Source organism: Chinchilla lanigera, unplaced genomic scaffold (genome assembly GCF_000276665.1).
Source record: "Chinchilla lanigera isolate Chin_1 unplaced genomic scaffold, ChiLan1.0 scaffold00050, whole genome shotgun sequence".
NCBI lineage: Eukaryota > Metazoa > Chordata > Mammalia > Rodentia > Chinchillidae > Chinchilla > Chinchilla lanigera.
The window spans coordinates 14,784,915-14,807,004 of NW_004955451.1; the positions used below are offsets into that span (position 1 = coordinate 14,784,915).

General features: G+C 52.1%; 2 protein-coding genes across 3 annotated transcripts in view; both read left to right on the plus strand.

The window, feature by feature from the left end:
• On the plus strand, positions 1-19,277 carry Casc3 (cancer susceptibility candidate 3). Of its 2 annotated transcripts, XM_005394350.2 has the most exons (14): positions 1-307; positions 611-638; positions 987-1,024; positions 11,272-11,430; positions 11,518-11,669; positions 11,857-12,033; positions 12,369-13,054; positions 14,566-14,630; positions 14,982-15,096; positions 15,466-15,564; positions 15,757-15,971; positions 16,677-16,799; positions 16,939-17,002; positions 17,935-19,277. In XM_005394350.2, exons 1-13 carry the CDS (start codon positions 80-82, stop codon positions 16,960-16,962), a joined length of 2,109 nt encoding a protein of 702 aa, XP_005394407.1. In that variant the 5' UTR covers positions 1-79; the 3' UTR covers positions 16,963-17,002; positions 17,935-19,277. The 2 variants fall into 2 exon arrangements, with proteins under 2 accessions (XP_005394407.1, XP_005394408.1); XM_005394351.2 differs by lacking the exon at positions 16,677-16,799.
• The window catches only part of Rapgefl1 (Rap guanine nucleotide exchange factor (GEF)-like 1), a gene marked incomplete in the record, with an annotated part of 16,003 nt that continues 11,092 nt past the window's right edge, over positions 17,180-22,090 (plus strand). The window contains 6 exon segments of the mRNA XM_013519122.1: positions 17,180-17,185; positions 17,935-18,156; positions 18,331-18,537; positions 18,737-18,781; positions 20,038-20,118; positions 21,620-21,713. Coding sequence (XP_013374576.1) covers positions 17,180-17,185; positions 17,935-18,156; positions 18,331-18,537; positions 18,737-18,781; positions 20,038-20,118; positions 21,620-21,713 — 655 coding nt within the window.

Consider the following 22,090-nt stretch of genomic DNA (forward strand, 5'->3'; position numbering starts at 1 on the left):
TTGGCGCCCGCGCCTCCCGGCAGCCCCTGCGACAGGCGTGGTGCGTCGGAGCTGGTCGGCGGCGGCCGTTCTCCGCAAGATGGCGGATCGGCGGCGGCAGCGCGCTTCCCAGGACACGGAGGACGAGGAGTCTGGAGCTTCGGGCTCGGACAGCGGCGGCTCCTTGGCGCGGGGAGGCGGGAGCTGCAGCGGGAGCGGCGGCGGCGGCAGCGGCTCCCTGCCCTCGCAGCGCGGCGGCCGCTCCGGAGCCCTTCATTTGCGGCGGATGGAGAGCGGGGGGGCCAAGAGCGCCGAGGAGTCGGAGTGTGTGAGTGGGCGGGGCGCGGCGGGCGGGCCCCGGTGCTCGGGTGGGCGAGTGCGCGGCGCTGCAGACCCCGCTGGAAGGAGGGCCGGCCCCAGGGAGGAACTGCTGTGGACGGAAAGCGGCTGTTTCCTGGGGATTTGGGGGAGGAGACGAAGAGACCAGGCCTCCCTCGGATGCGGTTGCTCACGGTTCACCTTCCTCTCCCCCTGTTCGACCATCTTGTTTGAGTGTTTCGCGCGCCGCTTGCGTTTCTTCCTTGCCCGCCCCGCGTCGGGCCGTCGCAGCTAACCCATGCCTTCTCCTTAGGAGAGCGAAGATGGCATGGAAGGCGATGGTGAGTAGCGGCCTCTGCCCGGTCCCGACAGGAGCTGTCTCGCCCGGAAGCGCAAGTACCTGTTTCCCACGGTGGTCCCCTCCCAGCCTCGCACCGAGGAGGATGCCGGGGGTGGGTTCTGGGACGCAGTGGTTAGGAGCGCAGGTTTTGGCGCCGTGGTCCTGGCCTAGTCAGTCACCCTTGGCCAGGCCGTTTTCCCATCTGTAAATGGGGACTATAATTTTATCCGCCTCCTAGACTGATGTCAGCATTGAGAGTTTTAGCTTGACCTACAGTAACTAGTCAGGAATATAAGTATAATGATTTTAGGTTTTTTTCTTTCTTTCATGCATTTCTCTTTTCTTTCAGCCGTTCTCTCGGATTATGAAAGTGCAGAAGATTCAGAAGTGAGTGTAATAGGTTCTTTTTTCTGTGGTGTAAGTTGGAGAAATGTGTTTTAAAAACACGTACACGTGTACACGATATCCAAATGTACACATGTGTGGTATACCCTGACCTACTTGTTTTTTTTCTTGTGCAGGCTTCATTTATATTTCTTGTTGTTGTTGTTTTGTTTTGTCTTTTGAGACAGGGTCCAGGCTGGCCTTAGACTCCCTATATAATCTAGGCTGGCCTTGAACTCGAAGCAATCCTCCAGCCTCAGCCTCTGCTGCTGGGATGACCGTTGTGTGCCACCATGCCCAGCTCACATTTGTGTTTCTTAAAAACATAGAGAAACATTTTGTTCAGTGAGTGATGGAAACCTGGGCCAAACCCTTTCAAGCTATAGGTGTCTTACTGTTAGGTAGTAGTGGACATCTGTCCCTATTTGAAGAAAATAGCCTTCTAAATAAGAGAATGAGAACACTGTGAAGTCCTTAACGAGATGTTTGAGGTTCATTTTATAGTGACTAGGTTGAGATGCCAGCCGGTTGGATTTTTTTGCAAGAATATGTGAACGTTTTGAAAGGACACAATTCTGAGTGATTTGTGGCTAAAGTATCTCTCACTTTATGGGTGGAGCTTTTTTTTGTCTGTGGGAGAAAGTTTCCCAACAGGAGACTTCTGTGAGCTTATTTGATGAGATAAATAAGTACAGATGGCACCAGAATGGCTGTTTGTCCTATACTTTTCTTGATCGGAGTCCTGAGTTCATGGGGTTAAATGCAAGGATAATTGGATTAAGGGTCGGATGTTTATTCTGTAAATTTGTTTGGTTTTTGAGACAAGGTCTTGCTGTGTAGTTCAGGCTGGCCTCAGACTCATTATGTAGCCCAGGCTGGCCTTCAACTTGCAGCAATTCTCCTGCTTCAGCCTCCTGAGTGCTATAATTACAGGTGTGTGCCCCTATGCCTGACCTATTCTATAAATTTTATAGAACAGTTAACTACATCTCAGACTCTGTTGAGCCTTTGGAGATACAGTGGTGCTCGCTATAATACATATTCCTAGGGGCTGGGGATGTAGCTCAGCAGCAAAAACACCTGCCTGGCAAGTGCAAGGTCATGAGTTCGATTCCTGGTACCGGAAGAAAAACAAAAACAAACACACAAACAAAAATACCTATTCCTATTTTTAGGACTCTTATAGCTAAAGGAAGTCATACACTCAGGCAATCACATTGTTGTTGGGAAAGTAACTCCCAACAGTTGTCGCATGCGCTGAGTTTGTGTCTCCTGATAGTGAAGAATGGATATGAGGACAAAGGAGGCTAAAGGAGGAAAACTGAAAGGTCGTGAGAAATAGAGGTCTCGAAAGTGGGTGGCCCCTGGGCCCACTGGGCCAGGTGCTGCTAATTTCATTGTAATTGCTAATCTTAAAGCCTGGCTGTCTTCAAATTTTCCTCCAGCCACGATTTTGATGTTTCTCATGTAACTGTCAGGGGCCCGCTCCCTCTTAAGCCTGCCCTATAATAACATGGCTTGGTGACAAATGCAGGGGTAGCCAGAGAGTTGTGGCTGGAAATTAAATCCATCATGGGACAGAGGAAGCTGGGCAGCACCTGTCCTTGGGAAGGCAGAACAGGTAAGAAAGCACAGAGGCAGAAGAGAAGATTCAGTGTTTGGGAACTTGAAAATAGTTTGCTATGAGGGAGCATCCTTGGGACCGCTTGAGTACCAGAGAGAAAGGCACGTTGGTGAGCAGAGACCAGATGGCAAGGGGGCGTGTCCTTTTTCTAAGCTGCTTTGTACCAAGAGTGTAAGCACCGGCTGAAAGACAGGCCTCTTCCCTCGTGGAGTTTACAGTCTGGGTCTGAGAGGGAAGGACAGATAATGTTTGATAAGGTCCGTGATGTTACAGGCTTAGGGCACATTGGGAGCGCACGGCAGTGGCATCTAAGGGGACCTGGGTTGCTTGGAAACAGAGAGAAGGGGATGTTTAAGTAGGGCCCTGAAGGGTGAATAGGAGTTAGCCAGGTAGTTTTCTAAATGGAGGGAGGGCAGAGTGCGGAGGTCGTCTGAGAGGGATGGTTTGTGTGGTGAGCTGGAGGACACAGTGTTTAATGTGACCACAACACAGGAAGGCAAGAAGGTGAGGCGGGAAGAGGGGAGTCTCAGCCCTGTTTTTGTTGGGTTTTGCTTTTTGGAGAGGTCTCTGAGGTGCCCAAGCTTGAATTTACAGTCCTTCTGCCTCAGCCTTCTGGGATTACAAGCTTGTCCCAGCACACCTGTCTTCAGTCCAAATCTTAAAGAACCTTGTGAGACAGGTTCACAGTACTTGGATTTTATTCTAAGGAAGTGATACACAGGAAAAACATTTTAAACAAAAATATGATGTGAGTATACTTAAATTTTAAAGCAGTGTTCTTCATACCAAAACAGAAACTTGGAAGAGGAAGGGTGGCCTCAGATGTTTGCAGGTAATAAGATCTCACTATGCTTATGCGTAGTGAGGTGTGAGAATTATTTTATAACAAGGTGTTCTGTGTGCTGGATTGAGAGGAAAAGTCCGTGAAGGAAGCACGTGGAAATGGAGGAAAGCAGCAAGTGCTGCGTGGACTAGGACGGTGGCCTCGAAGATACAGGCGGACAGAACGGAAGGTCTGAGTGGCGGGGTGGGCGATACTCAGGCTGTGACCCGAGGGAGGATTCCGGTGGGGGAAGGTTCGGTGAGGTCGGGTGATGGGGAGGTAACAGTGGCTCAGTTGTGAGGAGAGGAGTTGATGCTTACCTATTGGTTGGGATGCCCCAGAGAACATGCTGGTGCTCCTTCGAAGAAGGCAGGTGTCCAGGGTCCAGCCACACGGGGCAGAGCTGAGGGAGCTCTGCTTGAATTGGGGCTTGAATTAAAAAGGGGTCAAAGCTGTGTCCAGGTTGATAGGTGGTGTTGGAAACGTACTGAGACAAGGAAGGTGTGATGACGTTGCAGGAAGGGCAGTGGTGAGTTAGGTTTGGGGTGGCCTCTTTCCTGTTCTGCAGTGCTGGTGATGGGTCCGAGGGCCTTACGCATGCTATGCAAGTGCTGTCCCCATTAGTAGCACCCCCACCAAATTTGGGGTGGCTTGAAATGAAGGAACCAGTGAGACTTTTAAGTGGCGATATCTAATTTAAAATTTCCAATTAATCTCTCATACCTTCCTGAGTATGGGGGTGCTGGTGCTGGTGTGGTGGTTCTGAAACAGGTCTCACTCTGTCGGCCAAGGTAGCCCTGAACTAGCAGTGAGCCTGCCTCAGGCTCCCCAGTGCTGAGATTGCAGGTATGTGCCATCACGCCTGGCTCTTGAGTTTTTGAGTTTCTCTGATTTAAGTCTTTCACACCTTATGTATTTCTCTTTCTCTGTTTCTCTGTCTTTCCTAGGTATTAAACCCAGGGCCTTTGCACTAAACTACCTCCCTAGTACTTCCCCCTCCCCTTTAAAATTTTTTTTTTTGGTACTGGGAATTGAACTCAGGACCTTGCGCTTGCCAGGGAGGTACTTGTGCTGCTGAGCTGTATCCTTGGTCCTAAAAAAAATTTTAAGACGTGGTCTTGCTGAGTCACTAAGTTGTTGGAGCTAGACTCAAACTTGGAATCCTCCTGCCTTAGCCTCCCGAGTACTGAGATCACAGGCCCATGCCTGGCTATGTTATTCTTAATATCTTTTTAGCTCATTTTGAAATAGAAGTTGCATTTCTGGTATGATATACACGTTTGTTTGGCATGCTTTTATTGAATGCTATTCTTATTTTCTCCTTTGGGATTTGACTTCTGTATTTTCTGTTCTTTTTTATGTAGATTTAGTTTTACTGAACCTTCTAGGAACAGCTTTTTCTAACTTCACAGTGCTCCCCTTCCGTTGTTTGCCTGTGATGTAGAAAGTATGGTGCCTTGCCAGGCACAGAGGTGCACGCCTGTAATTCTGGCATTCTGGGATGCTGAGGCAGGAGGATCACAAGTTCCAGCCCAGCCACTTAGTAAGACCGTGCCTCACAATTTAAAAAAAGAGGGAAAAAAGGCTGTGGTGTACCTCAGTGAGAAGGCCCTGGGTTCAGTCCCCAGTTGCACAAAAGCAAGGTATAGTGGCTGCTTTTGGAGAATTCTTGCCTTTGTTCTAGACCTTCGCAGACCTGCTCAGTTTGATTTTCCTCTTCTGTGTCCTAGAAAGCAGCCTGGCAGCTGGGTTAGTTTAGTGACTTCAGCCTTTGTTTGTATTTTGAGATAGGGTCTTGCTGTGTAGTTCAGGCTGGCCTTGAACTCACTACAAGCAGCAATCTGATCCTCTTGCCTGAGCCTCCCAAGTGCTAGGATTAGAGGGGTGTGCCACTGTGCTCATCTCTTTTTGGTTTTGGGGGTTTTGTTTGTCTTTTTGAGACAGGGTCTCACTGTGCAGTTCAGGCTGGCCTTGAGCTCACTTTGTAGCCCAGGCTGGTCTCGAACTTGCAGCAGTCCTCCTGTCTCAGCCTCCCCACTGCTGGAATTACCCACAATATACCACCACATCTGGCTATCTTTTTGGTTTTTTTTTTTGTGAAGGGAGTCCGGAACCGGGAATCGAACTCACGACCTTGAGCTTACCAGGCAGGCGCTGTGCTGCTGAGCTAAACTCGCAGCCCCCTCTTTTTGGTTTTTTGAAACAGAGCCTGACTATGTAGTGCAGGCTGGCTTGGACTTACTGTGTACCCTAGGCTGGCCTCAAACTCAAGGTGATCCTCCTCTCTCAGCCTCCTGAGTGCTGACATTACAGGCATGCACCACCATGCCCATCTTAAAATGGACAAATTAATGACTTCCAGTGAATTAATAGGTAAGTGCAGTCATTACCATAGTCAATTTCGGAACTTTTTTTTTTTTTAATTTTTTTTAGTTTAAAGAGTAAAAGAAGGATAATATAATAATAGGGGGGCTTACCAAATTACAGACAAAGTGGTAGGAAATTATCCATGGTTATTGTTTTACATATTTTTATCTACAAGATAGTTTCTCAGGAAAACTAATGGACAAATAATAGTGAGTTACAGACAAAAGAGGTAGGAGATTATCAATAGTTGTTGTACTATACTTAGTTTTGGAACATTTTTATCACTTTTAAAATAATCCCTCAAAAAGAAAACCAATCCCTGTGTCCTTTAGCTGCCAACCACCCCGTTCCCCCATTCCCTTCCCTAAGCAACCATGTGTGGGGCTGAGGATTTAGCTTAGCGGCACAGCGCCTGCCTGGCAAGTGCAAGGTCGTGAGTTTGATCCCTGGTACCGGAAAAAAAACCTAAGCAGGCATGTGTGTACTTTTTGTCTCAGTAGATTTTACTATTCTGGTTTTTCATATGAGTGGAATCATAAAGTATTTGCATATTTGTGGCTGGCTTCTTTCATTTACCATAATGTTTTCAATCATGTGTTAGCATTTATCGATTTGTTGTTCCTTTTTTTTTCCCTCCTCAGTACTAGGGATTGAGTCCAGGGCCTTCACACTGAGCTGTATCCCCTATTTTTTTATTTTTTTAATTTGCAGCAGCATCTTGCAAAGTCAGTAAATTGCCCAAGCTGGATTTAAACTTAAGATCCTCCTGCCTCAGCCTCTCTGAGTGCTGTGATTAAAGGTGTGTGCCACCATGCTGGGCTGCATGTATAATACAGTAGTTACCGTGTTGTTCATTAGGTTTTCCAAACTTCTAACTGAAGTTTGATACTGCTTGCCCAGATAACCCCCATTATCCCTACTTCATGGTCCCTAGCAGTCACCTTTCCAGGAGTTTGGAGTCTTCAGGTTCCTCTGAGGGAGATCATGCAGTGTTTTGTGTCTGTCTTATTTCACTTAGCAGTGTCCCTGTGGTCACAGCAGGCAAGATTTCTGTTCTTTGGGCTGTATGCTATCCCCTTGCAGATGTGGGCCACATTGTTTTGTCCGTCAGTGGGCACTCAGATTGTTTCAGTTTTGGGGTTTTGTGAACAATAGAGCCATGAACATGAGCCAGGCTTTCATGTGGACATGGGTTGTCACTTCCCTGGAGTGTGTGCCCAGGGAGGAAACATACCTGAGAGGATAGGTGTTTAGTGTTTGAGGAACTGCCAACCTCTCTCCCAAAGTGCCCGTGCCACATTGTTTTTTGTCTCTTGTCTTTTTGAGACAGGGTCTCTCTGTGCAGTTCAGGTTAGCCTTGAGCTCACTTTGTAGCCCAGGCTGGTCTCGAACTCACAATGATCCTCCTGCCTCAGCCTCCCAAGTGCTGGGATTACAGGTGTGCGCCACCATGCCCAACCCTGTGCCACATTGGACATTATTCCCAACAGCAAGGTAAGGGTTCGAATTTCCCCAATGGCACTTTTGCCTGATTATTAGTTGTCCTAGTAGGTATACGACATTGTATCTTGTTTGGGTTTGGATATCTTCATTGGAGAAATGACTCTAAGGTATTTTGCGTATTATTAAATTAGGCTTTTTTGTGATGGCATTGTAAGAGTTCTTTATTTTTTGTATAAGTTCCTTATCAAGTGTGATTTGCATGTTTTTTCTCATGCTGTGGATCACTGTTTACTATTTTTAATGCTGTTCTTTGACGCACAAAGATTCTAATTTTGATGAAGTCCATTTGTTGGCTTTTTCCTTTTGTTGCCTGTTTTGGTACCCTATCTTAAGAATCCTTTGCCACAGGGCATGGTGGTACGAATAACTACTCAGGAGGCTGAGGTAGGATAATTGAAAATTTGAAGCTGATCTCTGGAACATAAGACCCTGTCTCAAAATAAAATCTAAAAATAGGTTGGGAGGGGCTGGGGATTTAGCTCAGTGGCACAGCGCCTGCCTGGCAAGCGCAAGGTTGTAAGTTCAATTCCCGGTACCAGAAAAAAAAAACAAACAAAAAAAGAACCCTTGGCCAGTCAAAGCCATAATGATTTATCTGTGTTTCCTTCTGAGAGTTTTGTAGTTTGCCTGCATTTAGGTCTTTGATGCATTCGGTGTTTGTTTTTGTGTGTAGGCTGAGGTGAGAATCTCGCTTCATTCTTTTCAGTAAGGACTGGGGTATTGAAGGTTTTGAAAGTAGAACAGATCTCGTCTGAATCTCGTTTGGATGCAGTCGTGGACATGGGTTGTTAGCGGGGAGATGAAGACTGACCTGCCGGTGTTCAAGTCCTTGGCAGGGTGGGAGGGGCTTTGTAGAAGCAGGGGCATAAAATGAGGCTGAAAAGCTGGGCACAGTGGCACATACCTGTAGTTCCAGCTACTCAGGAGGCTGAGGCAGGAAGGTCATTTAAGCCCAGGAGTTCAAGTGCACCCTGAGCATTATGAGACCATATGTGTGTGTGTGTGTGTGTGTGTATCTGTATCTGTGTGTGCACATTAATAAGGCCTGGGAGTTAGATCCAGAAGAGACCTGGAGATCTTTCTCAAAAAATGGGGCGGGGGGGGGTGGCCTCAACCTATCTTTCACTTAGAAATATGTGGGGAGCTGAATCTTCTTCATGGGGAATCTTAAGGTTTGCAGTCGATTCAGGGCAGAGCTAGTAAGAGCTGGAAGAGCTCACCAAAGCATAGACAGTGTGGAGGAGCTTGTCTCAAGAGAAGGGCTTTGATCAGCTGGATGTGCTGGCACAGCGCTCAGGGAGGCTGAGACAGGAGGATTGCGAATTTGAGTCCAGTTTGGGCTGCATAGTGAGACCTTGTCTCAAAAATAAAACAAAGCAAAAGAGTTTTGATGATGTCCTTTGGGTACAGCAGTGTGGCCCTGGTAGTACTTCACTGCAGTTAGACCAGGCATGGACTCTCATTTGGAATCTCCTCAGCACAAGGCTATCTTTCTTTTCTTTTTGGTTTTTTTTTCCCAGTACCGGGAACCGAACTCACAACCTTGCGCTTGCCAGGCAGGCGCTGTGCCGCTCGGCTAAATCCCCAGCCCTTATGATGCTATCTTTCTGTTCTTTCCTGGAAACAAAATTAGTTTCTCATCAGAAGAAAAGAGTTGCCTCATTTGACATCTTGCCTAGGTTAGAGTGGGTGGAGCCCAAAACAAAAGTCCCTCTTTAATCATGCTGGTGCTATTTTAAGGTGCTGGGGTTCAGTGTTCTGGAGTGTTTAAAGTCCCAAGTAGATCCCAAGCACCTTCTTTTATTTTTCTCTGCAGACCTGTGGGGACATAGGATCAGTGACCCATATGCTTACCACCCTCCCACCCTGTATCAGAGGAGGAAAACTGTGTAATCCAGGGGGATGGGAAGAATCCAGGGGGGTGGGAAGAATCTAGGGGGGTTTGGTAATTTAAAAAAAACTGTAGGTGGGGCTGGGCATGTTGACGCATGTTTGTAATCCCAGAACTCAGGAGGCTGAGGCAGGAGGACTGCTCCCAAGTTTGAGGCCAACCTGGGCTGCATAGTTTAAGGCCAGTGTCATAGGAAGACATTGTCTCAAAAAATAAAATAATAAAATAAGCTGTAGGTGGCTGGGCGTGTTGGTACACACATGTAATCGCAGCACTCGGGAGGCTGAGGCAGGACCACTGAGTTCGAGGCCACCCTGAACTACCTAATAAGACCCTGTCTCCAAAAAAAAGAAAAAAATGAGTTCAAGGCCAGCTTGACCTGTGAAACCCTGTCTCAAAAAGACAAAAAAAGAAAAAGCTGTAGGTGAGATATCATCAGAAAATCTCCAACAGTTCTCTGTCCCTCACAGGAGTGAGGAAGAGCAGACCATAGATCCTGGGTGCTACCCACCTAGTCAGGACTCACACTGAGTCTCTGACCAGCTTCCAGGCCAGCCTGGGTCCAGAGAGAGGGCAGGTAGAACAAGAGACCGGAATCTGCACATCTCCCCTGCACAGCAGCGAGCCAGCTGTGGGACGAGACCACCTTCCTGAGAGCTCATGTCTGGATGTCCTTGCAGGTCTAACCCTGCCTGCCCATCTGTGACTCCGCCACTGTGGTTCCAGATCCAGGGAGGATGGGGAGAGGAGAAGCCAGTTCTATTCTGAAGCCAGGCCCCTTCTCCACTGCCGCTGTCCCTTCCTGGCACTAGCCGCGCCTCTTGTGTCCTGTCTTTCCAGTGGCCCCAGCTTAGAGTGCTGGCCTAATGGCCGTCTGTGTGGGGAGACTCAGTGCTGTCAGGAGTAGAATTGTCCAGGCTTTTTTTTTTTTTTTGAGGCAGGGTCTTGCTGTGTAGCCCAGGCTGGCCTTGAACTCACAGCAGTCCTCTTGCCTTGGCTTCCCGAGTACTGGATGACAGCTGTGCGCCACCACACCCAGCTTATCCAGTCTTGATATGGGAAGAGAGGGAAAGATCATAGGTGCGAGCACCTCACCTTGCCGGGTCGAAGTTTTACAGTTGCTTTTTTCCTTTCAGTCCTGAGGTTTGAGCTACCTGCCCAGCCCTGTGTAGTTTGAGACAGGGTCCCACTAAGTCTCTTAAATTGCCCAGGCTAGGCTCAATTTAAAATACTCCTGCCTCAGTCTTCCAGACAGCAGGGATTATAGGCACATGCCTGGATTATACTTAATTTTATAATGTGATTCTAGACTGAGTCATTGGCTCGGGAATCTCATGGTACAGAAAATTGAGTGCTTCTGTCATAAGACATCAGAAATGTAGGTCATGGGCCTGGGAAGTGTAGTTCAGTGGTGGAGCACGGCCACGCCACATCCTGTGTTCACTCCAGCACTGAAACGAAGGCGCACAGACAGAGCCAGTGTGGCGTGTGCCTGTGATCCGGGGAGGCTGGGGAGGCTGAGGTAGGAGGATTGCTGTGAGTTTCCGCCCAGCCTGGCCTATATAGTGAGGCCCTATTTTAAAAAAAAGAAAGTTTGGAAGAAAAGTAAAAGTCACCGTTTCTTGCCTTAGGGGGTTGCAGTGCCTTGAGAAATCAATCACAAGGAGTTTGCAGGCCGTGCTCCACCTTGGGCAGAAGTTTTGAATGTAGAAGTAATAGAAGCTGAGTTTCCTGTGGGGCGCTGGATGTGTAGCGGTTGTTCTTCATTAGGTGCTTTCTCATCTGGGTGCTGTCCTGAAAGTTTTCAGTCCTGGAGTAACAGGGACATTTGTAATCCAAATACCGAGAATTTAAGCCATTTTGAGATGGGGAGAATCAGTTTAAATCAGGCCACAGTGTTTAATCCTTGCATATGTAAGAGAGACCTCAGGGAAAGGGGCGGCCATGGCAGCAAAGACGAGGCTGCCTCGGAGACCCTACCCCCCATGGGAGAGGGGGCCCCATTCCGACCCTACTTCCAGCACTGATGGGAGCTTTTCCAGGGTGAAGAAGGGGAATACAGTGAAGAGGAGAGCTCCAAGGTGGAGTTGAAATCAGAAGCTGATGATGCTGCCAACTCACCAGCTAAAGAAGAGAAGGGAGAGGAAAAGGCTGACAGCAAGGGCACCGTGACCGGAGAGCGGCAGAGCGGCGACGGACAGGTCAGGCCTGGCGCCGTTCTCCCTGCGGGCTGGGTGGGGCCTCCAGGCTCGGGGCTGGAGGGTAAGGAGCCCCCTGTCGTCCTCCAGGAGAGCACGGAGCCTGTGGAGAACAAAGTGGGGAAGAAGGGCCCCAAGCACCTGGACGACGATGAGGACCGGAAGAACCCCGCGTACATCCCCCGGAAGGGGCTCTTCTTCGAACACGACCTCCGCGGGCAAACTCAGGAGGAGGAAATCAGGTAACAGCGCCCCTGCTGCTGTGTGGCGGGTCGGGTGCCTGCTGCACACCAGGAGGTTTGCTAAGTGCTTTACCTAGCTACTCCTAGACCTTTGAGACCCGAAGTACTGCTCAGGCTGCTTTTCTGAGGAGAGGGAGGTGTTGTACGGGCCTGAGTGGCTCGGGACACTATCCTGGTTTTTGTCCAGGCCCAAGGGGCGTCAGCGAAAGCTGTGGAAAGATGAGGGTCGCTGGGAGCATGACAAGTTCCGGGAAGATGAGCAGGCCCCCAAGTCCCGGCAGGAGCTCATCGCTCTGTATGGCTATGACATCCGCTCAGCTCACAGTCCTGACGACATCAAACCCCGAAGAATCCGGAAACCCCGGTGAGAAAATTTCAGAGCCTACATTACTACTATTTTTAGAAAGAACTCTTTTGCTTCTCTCAATCCCTTTCTAGCCAGTGAGTGAATGGGTAAGAAATATTTTCCTGTTGTTAGCGGTCACCCTCCCATTTTGTTTACCTCTGTTTGCCTTGCCTGCTGAGTTCCTGCTGTGGGGGTTCGTGGAGCTGTCGTCCTTGTTGTCTCTTTCTAAAATGTCCTTCAGAACTCACAGGGATCCTCCTGCCTCAGCCTCCCTAGGGCTGGGATTATAGGTGTGTGCCACCACACCTGGCTGTTGTTTTATTCCTCACATTTTCTGTTTCCCTTTGTTTTAGGTACGGGAATTCTCCACAGAGAGATCCAAACTGGGTTGGTGAGCGATCAGTCAAGTCCCATCGTCACCAGGGTCCCGGGGGCACCCTACCACCAAGGACATTTATTAACAGGAACGCGGCAGGCACTGGCCGTATGTCTACACCCAGGAATTACCCCCGATCTGGAGGCTTCAAGGAAGGCCGAGCTGGGTTTCGGCCTGTGGAGGCTGGAGGGCCACATGGCGGCCGTTCTGCTGAGACTGTGCGGCATGAGCCTGGCTACCGCTCTCGGCGCCTAGAGCAGGCGCCTGCACGGGCCCCGTCGCCAGAAGCAGACGCTGCGGTGCTTGGCAGTCCCGAGAAGGAAGAGGCGGCTTCGGAGACACCAGCTGCTGCCCCTGATGCTGCCCCACCAGCCCCTGACCGGCCTGTTGAGAAGAAATCCTATTCCCGTGCCCGAAGAACCCGAACCAAGGCTGGAGATGCGGTCAAGGCTGTGGAGGAGATGCCCCCGCTGCCTGAAGGCCTGACGTCGGCCCCTCCAGTCCCGGAAGCTGCCGCTCCTCCGTCGGGGAAGGCTGGAAGCTGGGAGTCTCCTGTGGACTCGGCCACAGGCGGACTGGAGCAGGATGTGGCACAGCTGAATCTTGGGGATCAGAGCTGGAGTCCAGGACAGCCCCCCTTCCTGCAGCCCCGGGAGCTTCGGGGTAGGCTCTGTGGGCTCAGGGCCTTGGGAGGAAGGCATCTCAGGAGTGTGGTGTCTGGTGTCATTAACCAGGAAAGAGAGGGTGGGAGCCTTGCTCCGTTTGTCCAGTCCCCAGACCTCCTCTTGCCTTGTCCCAAGGCTGCCCAAGATCTCCATACTGTTACGTGATGGCCGTTTTCCAGTCTCCGTACAAAATGTGAGGCAGCAGCATTGTTCTTTTGTTAAACAAGGACATGTTGGTTTCTGTTTTTTGGTTTTTTTTTCCTGTACCGGGAACTGAACTCACGACCTTGCGCTTGCCAGGCAGGCACTGTGCCGCTGAGCTAAATCCCCAGCCCTAACAAGGAGATGTTTAAAAGCAAAAACTGACTTGATTGCGATCACGGTCTTCTGTCCCTGAAGGAGGCCTTTTTAATTTCCCTACTCTTCTAAAACACAGTGCCCGGTAGAACTTAATGTAATGCCCGTGTTTTTTAATCTACTTGACATGGCCAGAGGGAGGAATTGAACTTTCAGTTACATTAAATACCCACAAGTGGATGTGGCCATGTAGGACAGCATAATTCTACAGAGTAGGACATGCCTGTTGCCCCTTTTACCTGTTCTGCTTTGTCTAACTGGATACAGCAAGGTGTCTTTTGCCCAGTTTTTTAAATTTAGCTCTTAACTTGAAGATGAGAAGTCCTTTCCACACGTGTCATCCCAGCACTCGGGAGGCTGAGGCAGGAGCATTGCTCTTAGTTCAAGACCAGCCTGGGATACATAGTGAGACTGTGTCTCAAAAAACCAAAACAGAAAGAAAGAAGTCCTCATTGGGCCTGGGAGTTTGTGCACCCTTTTCTGGTAGGGATGATGTGTTTTTTCTTATTTTGAGACAGAGTATTTTTTTTATATTTTATTCTAAGACAGACTCACTAAATTGCCCAGGCTGGGCCCGAACTTGGAATCCTGCCTTAGCCTCCCAAGTGCTAGGATTATACATGTGTACTGCAACACCCAGCCTTCTACTGATACCTTACCATCATTGAAAGACAGTCTGTAGAACATTCCTTTACTTGCTGAGAAAATTTCAGCCAGAAGGGTCTCTTCCAGATTTCTATCCCAGACTTCTCTGGGGTCAGGGTATCAAGTAGATTTATAGAACCTCTCACCCTGTCCACCTGTTGCTCAGCGGCTTTGGGGCTGAGATTTTACAATAGGTTTGGTAACAGAAGGTGCTGATTAGAACTGCCTAGGGCTCCTTGGTGTGCAGGAAGTACTGGGTAGGAAAGTGTGAACCTGAGTCTCAGTGGGCATCTTCTCATGTTGACGGGCCTTATTGCTGTCATAGGTGGTGGGCAGCGGGAGCCAGTTTTCCAGTGCCAATGTGGACAGTAGCAGGTGGTTTAAGAGGAACTTTGCTACTTTAAAAGAAGAAAGCAGTTCTTCTCATTTCTCTTGTTCTGTTCAGAGTGGCACCTGAGTCACACTTCCCTGCATCTGTCTGCAGCAGTAACTTTTTGTGTATTACAGGTGTGCCCAACCACATCCACATGGGGGCAGGACCTCCACCTCAGTTTAACCGCATGGAAGAAATGGTACTGGGGGGAAGGGGGCATGGGGAAGGGTGCTTTATTATAGTGTACTCCACTGATGCTTCGCCAGGTGTGATGGTGCACACCTGTAATCCCAGCATTTGGGAGGCAGAGGCAGCAGGATCGCTGTGAGTTTGAGGCCAGCCTGGGCTACATAGTGAGTTCAAGGACAGCCTGAACTACATAATGAGACCTTGTCTGCAAAAAAAAAGTCGATGCTTTCCATTGACTTTTCAATTCATTTTGCAAATATCTATGAAACTTGCTCTGTGCCGAGAGTTCTGCAACATCAGAAGAGTCAGGTCTTTCTCTGAGGAGCCCTGGAAGTCTTGTTCAGGTCTGTCTCTGTCACAGGGCGTCCAGGGTGGTCGAGCCAAACGCTACTCATCCCAGCGGCAGAGACCTGTGCCCGAGCCTCCTGCCCCTCCGGTGCACATCAGTATCGTGGAGGGACATTACTACGACCCGCGTGAGTAGTGTCTTCTCGTTGGGGCAGAGCCGCCTCGCCTGCCTTGATTTCCCTTCTGACCTCTTGTGGTTATCAGACATTCTTTAGCTGATGTTTTCTTCATGTGCACTTTTTTTTGTCTTGTTCTTGTTGTTGGCAGTACTAGGGATTGGATCCAGGGGTGCTCTACCCTTGAGCCGCATTTCCATTTTTAAAAGTTGAAGATGGAGGCAGGGTCCCACTGAGCTGCCCAGGCTGCCCTCAGCTTGACAGTCCTGCCTCAGCCTGTCGAGCAGCTGGCAGAGAACGTCTTTTAAAGGGTTTGGGGGACAAGACAACTTGCCCATGAAGAGGGAGGGTGTATATGAGCCCCACTGTGCTATCTTACAGTGCAGTTCCAGGGACCAATCTATACCCATGGCGACAGCCCTGCCCCGCTGCCTCCACAGGGCATGCTTGTACAGCCGGAAATGCACCTTCCACACCCAGGTAAGTAGCACTCCCGCTTGTGCTTCCGGGATGTGAGGGTATGTCGGGATTTCCGCCTTACGAAAGCGCCCCCTTGGAGCGCCCACCCGGTGCCTGGATTCACCCTGAGGACCTCCCTCCAGAGCAGCCAGCCAGGCCTCCTTTGAGAACAGTGGTGTCATCTTTTTTAGATTCTATTTCCTCTTTCTCTAGGTTTACATCCCCACCAGACACCGGCACCTCTGCCCAACCCAGGCCTCTATCCCCCACCAGTGTCCATGTCTCCAGGACAGCCTCCTCCCCAGCAGCTGCTTGCTCCAACTTACTTTTCCGCTCCCGGCGTGATGAACTTCGGTAACCCCAGCTATCCTTACGCTCCAGGAGCCCTGCCTCCCCCACCGCCGCCTCATCTGTACCCTAACACACAGGTGAGATGGCCCGTGTGCCCACAGGCTTCTCCAGCTGCTCATCCTTTAACACAGGCAGGAGTGTGGGCAGGGGGAGTACTGAAGAGATTTTAGTGCCACTGCGTTTTGTGTGGTGCCAGATGCCTCTTGGTGGTCGGGAGCTGGAAATGCAGCTTACGCAATGGCCCTCAGCTGTTAACTGTCCTCGGTTACTGTCGTGGCGTCAGATCAGTGTTTCAGTACAGCCTGGCCGGCCGTATCCCTGTTTATCTGCGTGAGGGGCTGTATGCTGCTCCTCTGTCGCTTCCCTGGCCCCTGTCCTGCTCAGCTGTCAGGGTTGACACCATCTGTGTCTGATTGTCACCATGAGCTTAGCCTATTCCACATGTCAGCTGATGGTAAGGTAATTGGAGAAAGCAGGGCAGTACTTGGAAGACTCAAAGCCAGAGCATAATAGTGACATACCGAAGTGAACGCTCAATGTATTTTGGAGGGGACAGCTTTAAAAAAAATTGAGAATTCTTCACATTTTCTTTTGAGGGGGTGAGATCATTGTAGTCAGCTGACCTTGAAGTCGTAACCCTCCCGTCCCAGCGTCCTGCGTGCTGGGATTGACAAATGTGCAGCACCGCGCCTGGCTCCAGACTCCTTTTCGAAGCTGGATAGTGTTTCCTGTTCATGGTTGGATGGACTCTTAACTTTCTCTTCTGGCTTGTGGGGTCCCAGGCCCCGTCACAGGTGTACGGCGGAGTGACCTACTATAACCCCGCCCAGCAGCAGGTGCAGCCGAAGCCCTCCCCACCCCGGAGGACGCCGCAGCCAGTCTCCATCAAGCCCCCTCCGCCGGAGGTATGGGCTCCTTCCCACGCTGAAGGCGCAGGCCACCGCAGGGCTCCTTTCTCCAGAGGACTCTGCTTTTCAGGGTGCATTTCTGTGGAAACGTCCTTTTTATGTGACCTGACAATAGTTTTCACCTTGGTTATTGCAGGTGGTGAGCAGGGGCTCCAGTTAATGTGACGTTCTGAATATTTCTGGCCCAACATCTTAAAAACGTAAGTGCACAACTTAACTGTCACTGTTCTTTTTTTTTGAGACAAGCTGTCAGTATGCAGTTCAGGCTGGCCTTAGACTTGCTGTGTAGCCCAGGCTGGCCTTGAACTCCTGGCAATCCTCCTGCCTCAGCCTCCCGAGTACTGGGATTACAGGTGTGTGCCACCATGCCTGGCACAATGACGGTTCTTAATGTCTGTGCTCCTTCTTGATGAACAATGTTACCTGCTTAATGCTTTGCTTTTAATCAGAAGACTCTTGGGAGGCTTAGAGAGACCTGGGAGTTGCCATTTTCTTTGTTTTCTTGAATGTATCAGAGAGAGTTGAAGTAGAAACCATTGTTAGCTGGGCAGTCAGTGCTTTCACTCAGGGAGCTGAAGGGAGAAATCCAGACATGCAGCCAGCCCTGGTGGTGCACACCTGTGACCCCAGCACTGGGAGGCTGGTGCAGGAAGTTGCGAGTTGTAGCCCCTCTGGTGCAAGTTAATGACTTAGACCCTGTCTTGATATGAAAAAGGGCTGGAATATAGCTCATGTGAAGGTCCTGGCCTTCATCCCAGTACCCCGCCCCCCACATACACACACACAAAGAAGGGAGGGAGAGGAATACAGGAATGAAGTATGAGATTGACCAAGAGAGGGGAGGTCTAAGTTTAAGGTGATACAGCAAAAAAAGCCAGTTGTAAAGGTCATAGAGGATGGAGACCATGGAGAGCCTCTCTATTCTCCTGTTTTAAGGGCATTACAGCCCAGTCTTAGGGCCTAGGGTGTGGCTCGGGCGCAGGCGGCAGGGCCTGTGCTTAGCCCCCATGCGCCTTGGGCTCAGTCATCAGCACCCAGACCGTAAGTGAACAAGCACAGTGGTCAGCAGACGTAAGGGCCGGCCCACTACTGACACTGCGGTCTCCCCTTTCCCCTTTCCCCGCCCTCACAGAGGCGTGATCTCAGGAGAGGAGAGCTCCAGCGGCTGTTACCACCCCACGGAAGCGCTGGCGAGGCGCGGCCGGGCCCGCCGCGGGCAGCGGAGGAGCTTCCTCCAGACAGGCTCAGCAAGGGAGCCAAACGCGCGGTCCACCCAGCTGCGTGTCCCCCGGAGCCTGCCTTGCTGCGCTTCACCTTCTCCCAGGACATTCGAGGGTCTCTGGCTCACAGGGATGTCCCTTCCTGGGGTGGTTTCGTTTTCTAAAATGTTCATGTTTTAAAAGCCTGGCTTGCTGTTCTTAAGTTAAAGTCTGTCTCCATGAAATGAGTGTGTTTTTCTGGCTTGCTAACCCTCGGGTCCCCTTGGCCTCTCCCTGGACCGCCGCTGGCTGAGAGGGTGTCCACACAGTGTGAGGGGTGCACTGCACTGTCTGCGGCCCTGCACGCTCTCTACTCGGATCCTCCTGGCTCCTCTACCCCGAGGAGAAAGACCTGTCCGCAGTGTCCCCCTGCAGAGGAGGGGTCGTCAGTGCCTGGCTGTGGGGACCTCGGCCTCTTCGAGTGTAGAGCTGCTGGGGCGGGGGGCAGCAGCGAGCGGGGGGCAGCAGCGAGCGGGGTAAGTGGGGCTGGGGGCCTGCTTCTCCCCTCCCCCGCACCCACCCCCAGTCGCTGTGGACCAGTGCATCTCTAGCAGCAAGGGCTGTCTGGCAAGCACTGCCTTGTTGGGGCAGCTGCTCCTCTCCGGGCCGTTCCTGCTGTGAGTGTCTGCGATGACCCCACCTCCCTTCCCCTCAGTCTCTCGTCCTTGTGGGCAGAAGGCACTGTGCCTGGGCTTCCGGCCCGCGGCAGCCAGTCGTCCAGTGAGCGGGGCTCTCCCTGCTCTCCTCCCTGTCGCAGCCCTAAACGGCCCCCTGCTTCCTCTGCAGAAGAGTTCCCTGTCACTGCAGAGCCCACGTCTATCCGGAGGCCTGGCCCTGCCTGTCCTTCAGAACCTGAGGGAGAGGGCAGCTGTAATGTCACCATTGCAGCTCCCTCCACTGGCAGCTGGCCTGACTGCTCTGAGTCGCTGTGCAGGGGAGAGGGGGAGACCTGGGCTGTGACCCCAGGAGGAAGGCATGAGGGCTTCCCGGGGTGGCTGGTGCTCGTGCCTTTGTCAGCTTCCCTTTGCCTTAAACCTGAAGACGTCTCTGCAAGCCTGTGGGCGCTGCCCCGACTCCCAGACCTGAAGACACTGTGACAGTTGTCTCTGTCGTCCACTGTGTTTAGTTGCAAAGTGTGTTGTTTTTTATTACTAAAGAGTGAACCTTTGTGATCAGCATTGTGACCTGAACATAATAAAATTTAGACTATAAACAGCTTCCTTGCCAAGGTTTGTGTGAGTCTCGATTTGGGCAGGGTAAGGGCCCCCTGATCCCCCGTCAGACTTGTGAAGTGGAAGCCGGAGGGGTGGGTGAGTGCGTTGGGATGCTGGTGAGCATAGCTGCCTCCCGGGGCAGGGGAGGTAGCTGCTGGGTCCTCCGTGTGTCTGGACGCCCTGTCCGGTGCCCTTCCTCATCCACGCTGCACGGACAGCAGAGGTGCTGCAGCCTCCCACAAACACATTTTGGGGACAGAAAAGCTGCTGCCCTAGGACGCAAGTGTCGATGGTGCCTGCCTTTGGCAGCCACATTTCTCCAGGCAAAGCACAAGTGCCAGTACCTCTGCACCAGCTCCCAGCTGAGAGGTATAGACCGCCGTCCCCTGGAAAAGTAAAGTTGCTGTCCCTGACCGAGGTGTGAGAGGCTCCCAGCCGTCCCTGCAGGGAAGGGGCTCGGAATGAGATGCCAACGGCTGTGGCCCCCAGTGTCCTTTCCCTGGGCCGTGGGCCCCAGATGTGCCAGGGAAATGCCCAGCTTGAATGGACTTTGCTCTGGGTTCTGGGTAGGGTGGAAGTCAGGAAAAGGCTCCCCTGGCATGGGAGAGTAATTGCGTTGAGTGAGCTGGTGACATTTACTGGGGGCACCCTGAAGTGACATGGAAATCCCACACCCCAGTGCTGCTGCAGGCAGATGACCATGACTTCCTGACCTCGTCTCCAATTCCTCTAAGCCGTCGTTTTGCTTCCCTCCTCACACAGGGTGGCGGTGGGGATCGGCGGGCCTCCTGGGGTCATGCCAGCAGCGCCGGCCTGCACTGGGCTGAGGTGCTGGCAGGAGGCGTGAGTGTTAAGATGCTTCCCCCTCGCCCCTGCCTCTCACCTCCTCAGGCCTGCAGTTAGATCCCATTGCTCTCTGTTGCCCTGGTAACCAGCTCAGCAAGAAGAAGCTCAGGCTCAGCAAAGCCCCCAGGTTCTCTGCCCTCCCAGCCTGCCTTTCGGTGGGCAGGGAAAAGGGGAGGAAAGGGCAGTCAGAGGGGCCTTTGATGACCCCGCCTAATCCCCTAGAAGGCCAGGCGCAGGGCTGTCTCTCAGAGCTTTCCGCCTGGGCTCCTCAGCGGTAATTCCTGTCACCCTACCGTTTATTTTCTCCCGTATGCCCACAGGTGCCCCGCCAACCCTAACCCTCCAGGCTGGCATGCAGGCCTCCTATCTTAGGGCGACAGCACAGCAAGGACTTGAACCTCCCGGTATCTGCAGCCCGCTTGGGTTGGGCTGCCTCTCTAGGGTGGTGGTGGAACCCTGGCTATTTAAGCCACCTGGGGAGCTGTTCAAAAACACAATACATAAGCTCGGCTGGGCCTGCCCCACGTGCCTCCTCTGAGGCATCTGCGGTGTGACTGGAGCATCAGGGTTTCCGAAAAGCTTCGCTGTGGTTCCGGGTGCAGGAGGACACGCTGGCCCTCCTCCTGATGAAAGCTCTCAAACTCGGTCGCCGCCTGGCCCCCGTGAGCAGAGAGCTGCTCTAGTCCCGCTCCCCAAGCTTGCGGTTTCCAGAAGTCGCAGTCCCTTTTATTTCCAGCTCCCACTCCCCCCACACTCCCCAATTCTTCGCCCTTCCTAACCGACAATCCCAAATCCTGCCCAGAGAGGAGGTTACCCTGGCAACCAGCTTAATCTGGTAACTGTGGCATGTGCTGGGAGAGAAGCCCTCCCCTCTTCCTGTTTGGTTCACAAAATGCTACCTGGGCAGCTCCAAGCCACTCCAGCCAGTGTCACCTTTCAAAGCCAGGAGCACTGGATGTCCCATAAAGGCAGCGCGGGAGGCTGCCCCTCAGACCTGCCTTGTTGCCACAGTTGGGCTCAAGCTCCCCATCGTCCCCTCCAAACCCACAGATGGGTGTGTGAAGCTTCGTTTCTGTGAACACATGCTCTAGCACACATGGCCCCAGAAGCGCAGACGAGTCACGAGGGCAGCGCACACCACCACCGCTCCCAGCGATCAGCCTTCCCGACTGCGCCGGCTGTGCACCCTGAACGGGTGGGGCGCCGTCCAGGAGCCGCAACCCACCTCGGGCCTGGTGCCAAAGCCCAGCCTGGGCGTGCTCGCCCTGGCTCCAGCCTTTCCTGGGCAGAGCACACTTAGGGACACACTGCTCTGGGCATGGGCATCCGAGGATGGCTTGGAATCGCAGCTCGGCATCACCTGTCCCACTGCACAGAGGTCCACGCCGGCTCAGCGTGGTGACGGCCCTTGGCAGTTCTGGGGCACTTGTCACCCATGGCGTGGCCCTGCTTCCCTCTGCTGTCAACCTCCTCCCCGCTGCCTACTATCTCTGCTCAGCCCAAGACCTGCCACAACCTGCTGCTCTCTGCCTGCCAGTACCTGTCTCGCAGGCCAGCCCTGCACCACCTACTCTACCTGCCCGAGAGGGCAGGTGAGCACCGCCCCCGGTGCCCATGCCCACCCACCCGAGAGGCCTTTCAGTCCTTCTCAGGGCAGGACAATAAAGGCCACATGCTCCCGCCAGAATAGCAAAGGTGCGTGGGGGCCAGCAATCTTACAGGCCTCACCTGCGCACAGGTAAGTGCGCCCAGCCACAGACCCGCCCCAGCTCTTGGAAATGACGCGAAGCACCCAGCTCATCCCCTAAGTCAGGTCTCCTCCATCGCTAGACTGCTCCCTGGCCCTTCCCCTTCATTTCTGCGCCTGTCCCGCGCCCAAGCCCCTGACTGCCTGCTTCGGGGGTCCACCGTGCGCCCAACTTCAAGCCTGGCGCGGCCAGGGGGCGGGGCCACGGCGGGGCGGGGCGGG

Excerpts from the sequence above, each read along its gene's own strand:
- Casc3 (XM_005394350.2), top strand. The coding sequence starts at position 80 with ATGGCGGATCGGCGGCGGCAGCGCGCTTCCCAGGACACGGAGGACGAG. Across the intron at positions 13,055-14,565 it reads GCAGCCCCGGGAGCTTCGGG|GTGTGCCCAACCACATCCAC; the intron begins GTAGGCTCTGTG and ends TGTGTATTACAG. Across the intron at positions 14,631-14,981 it reads TTAACCGCATGGAAGAAATG|GGCGTCCAGGGTGGTCGAGC; the intron begins GTACTGGGGGGA and ends TCTCTGTCACAG.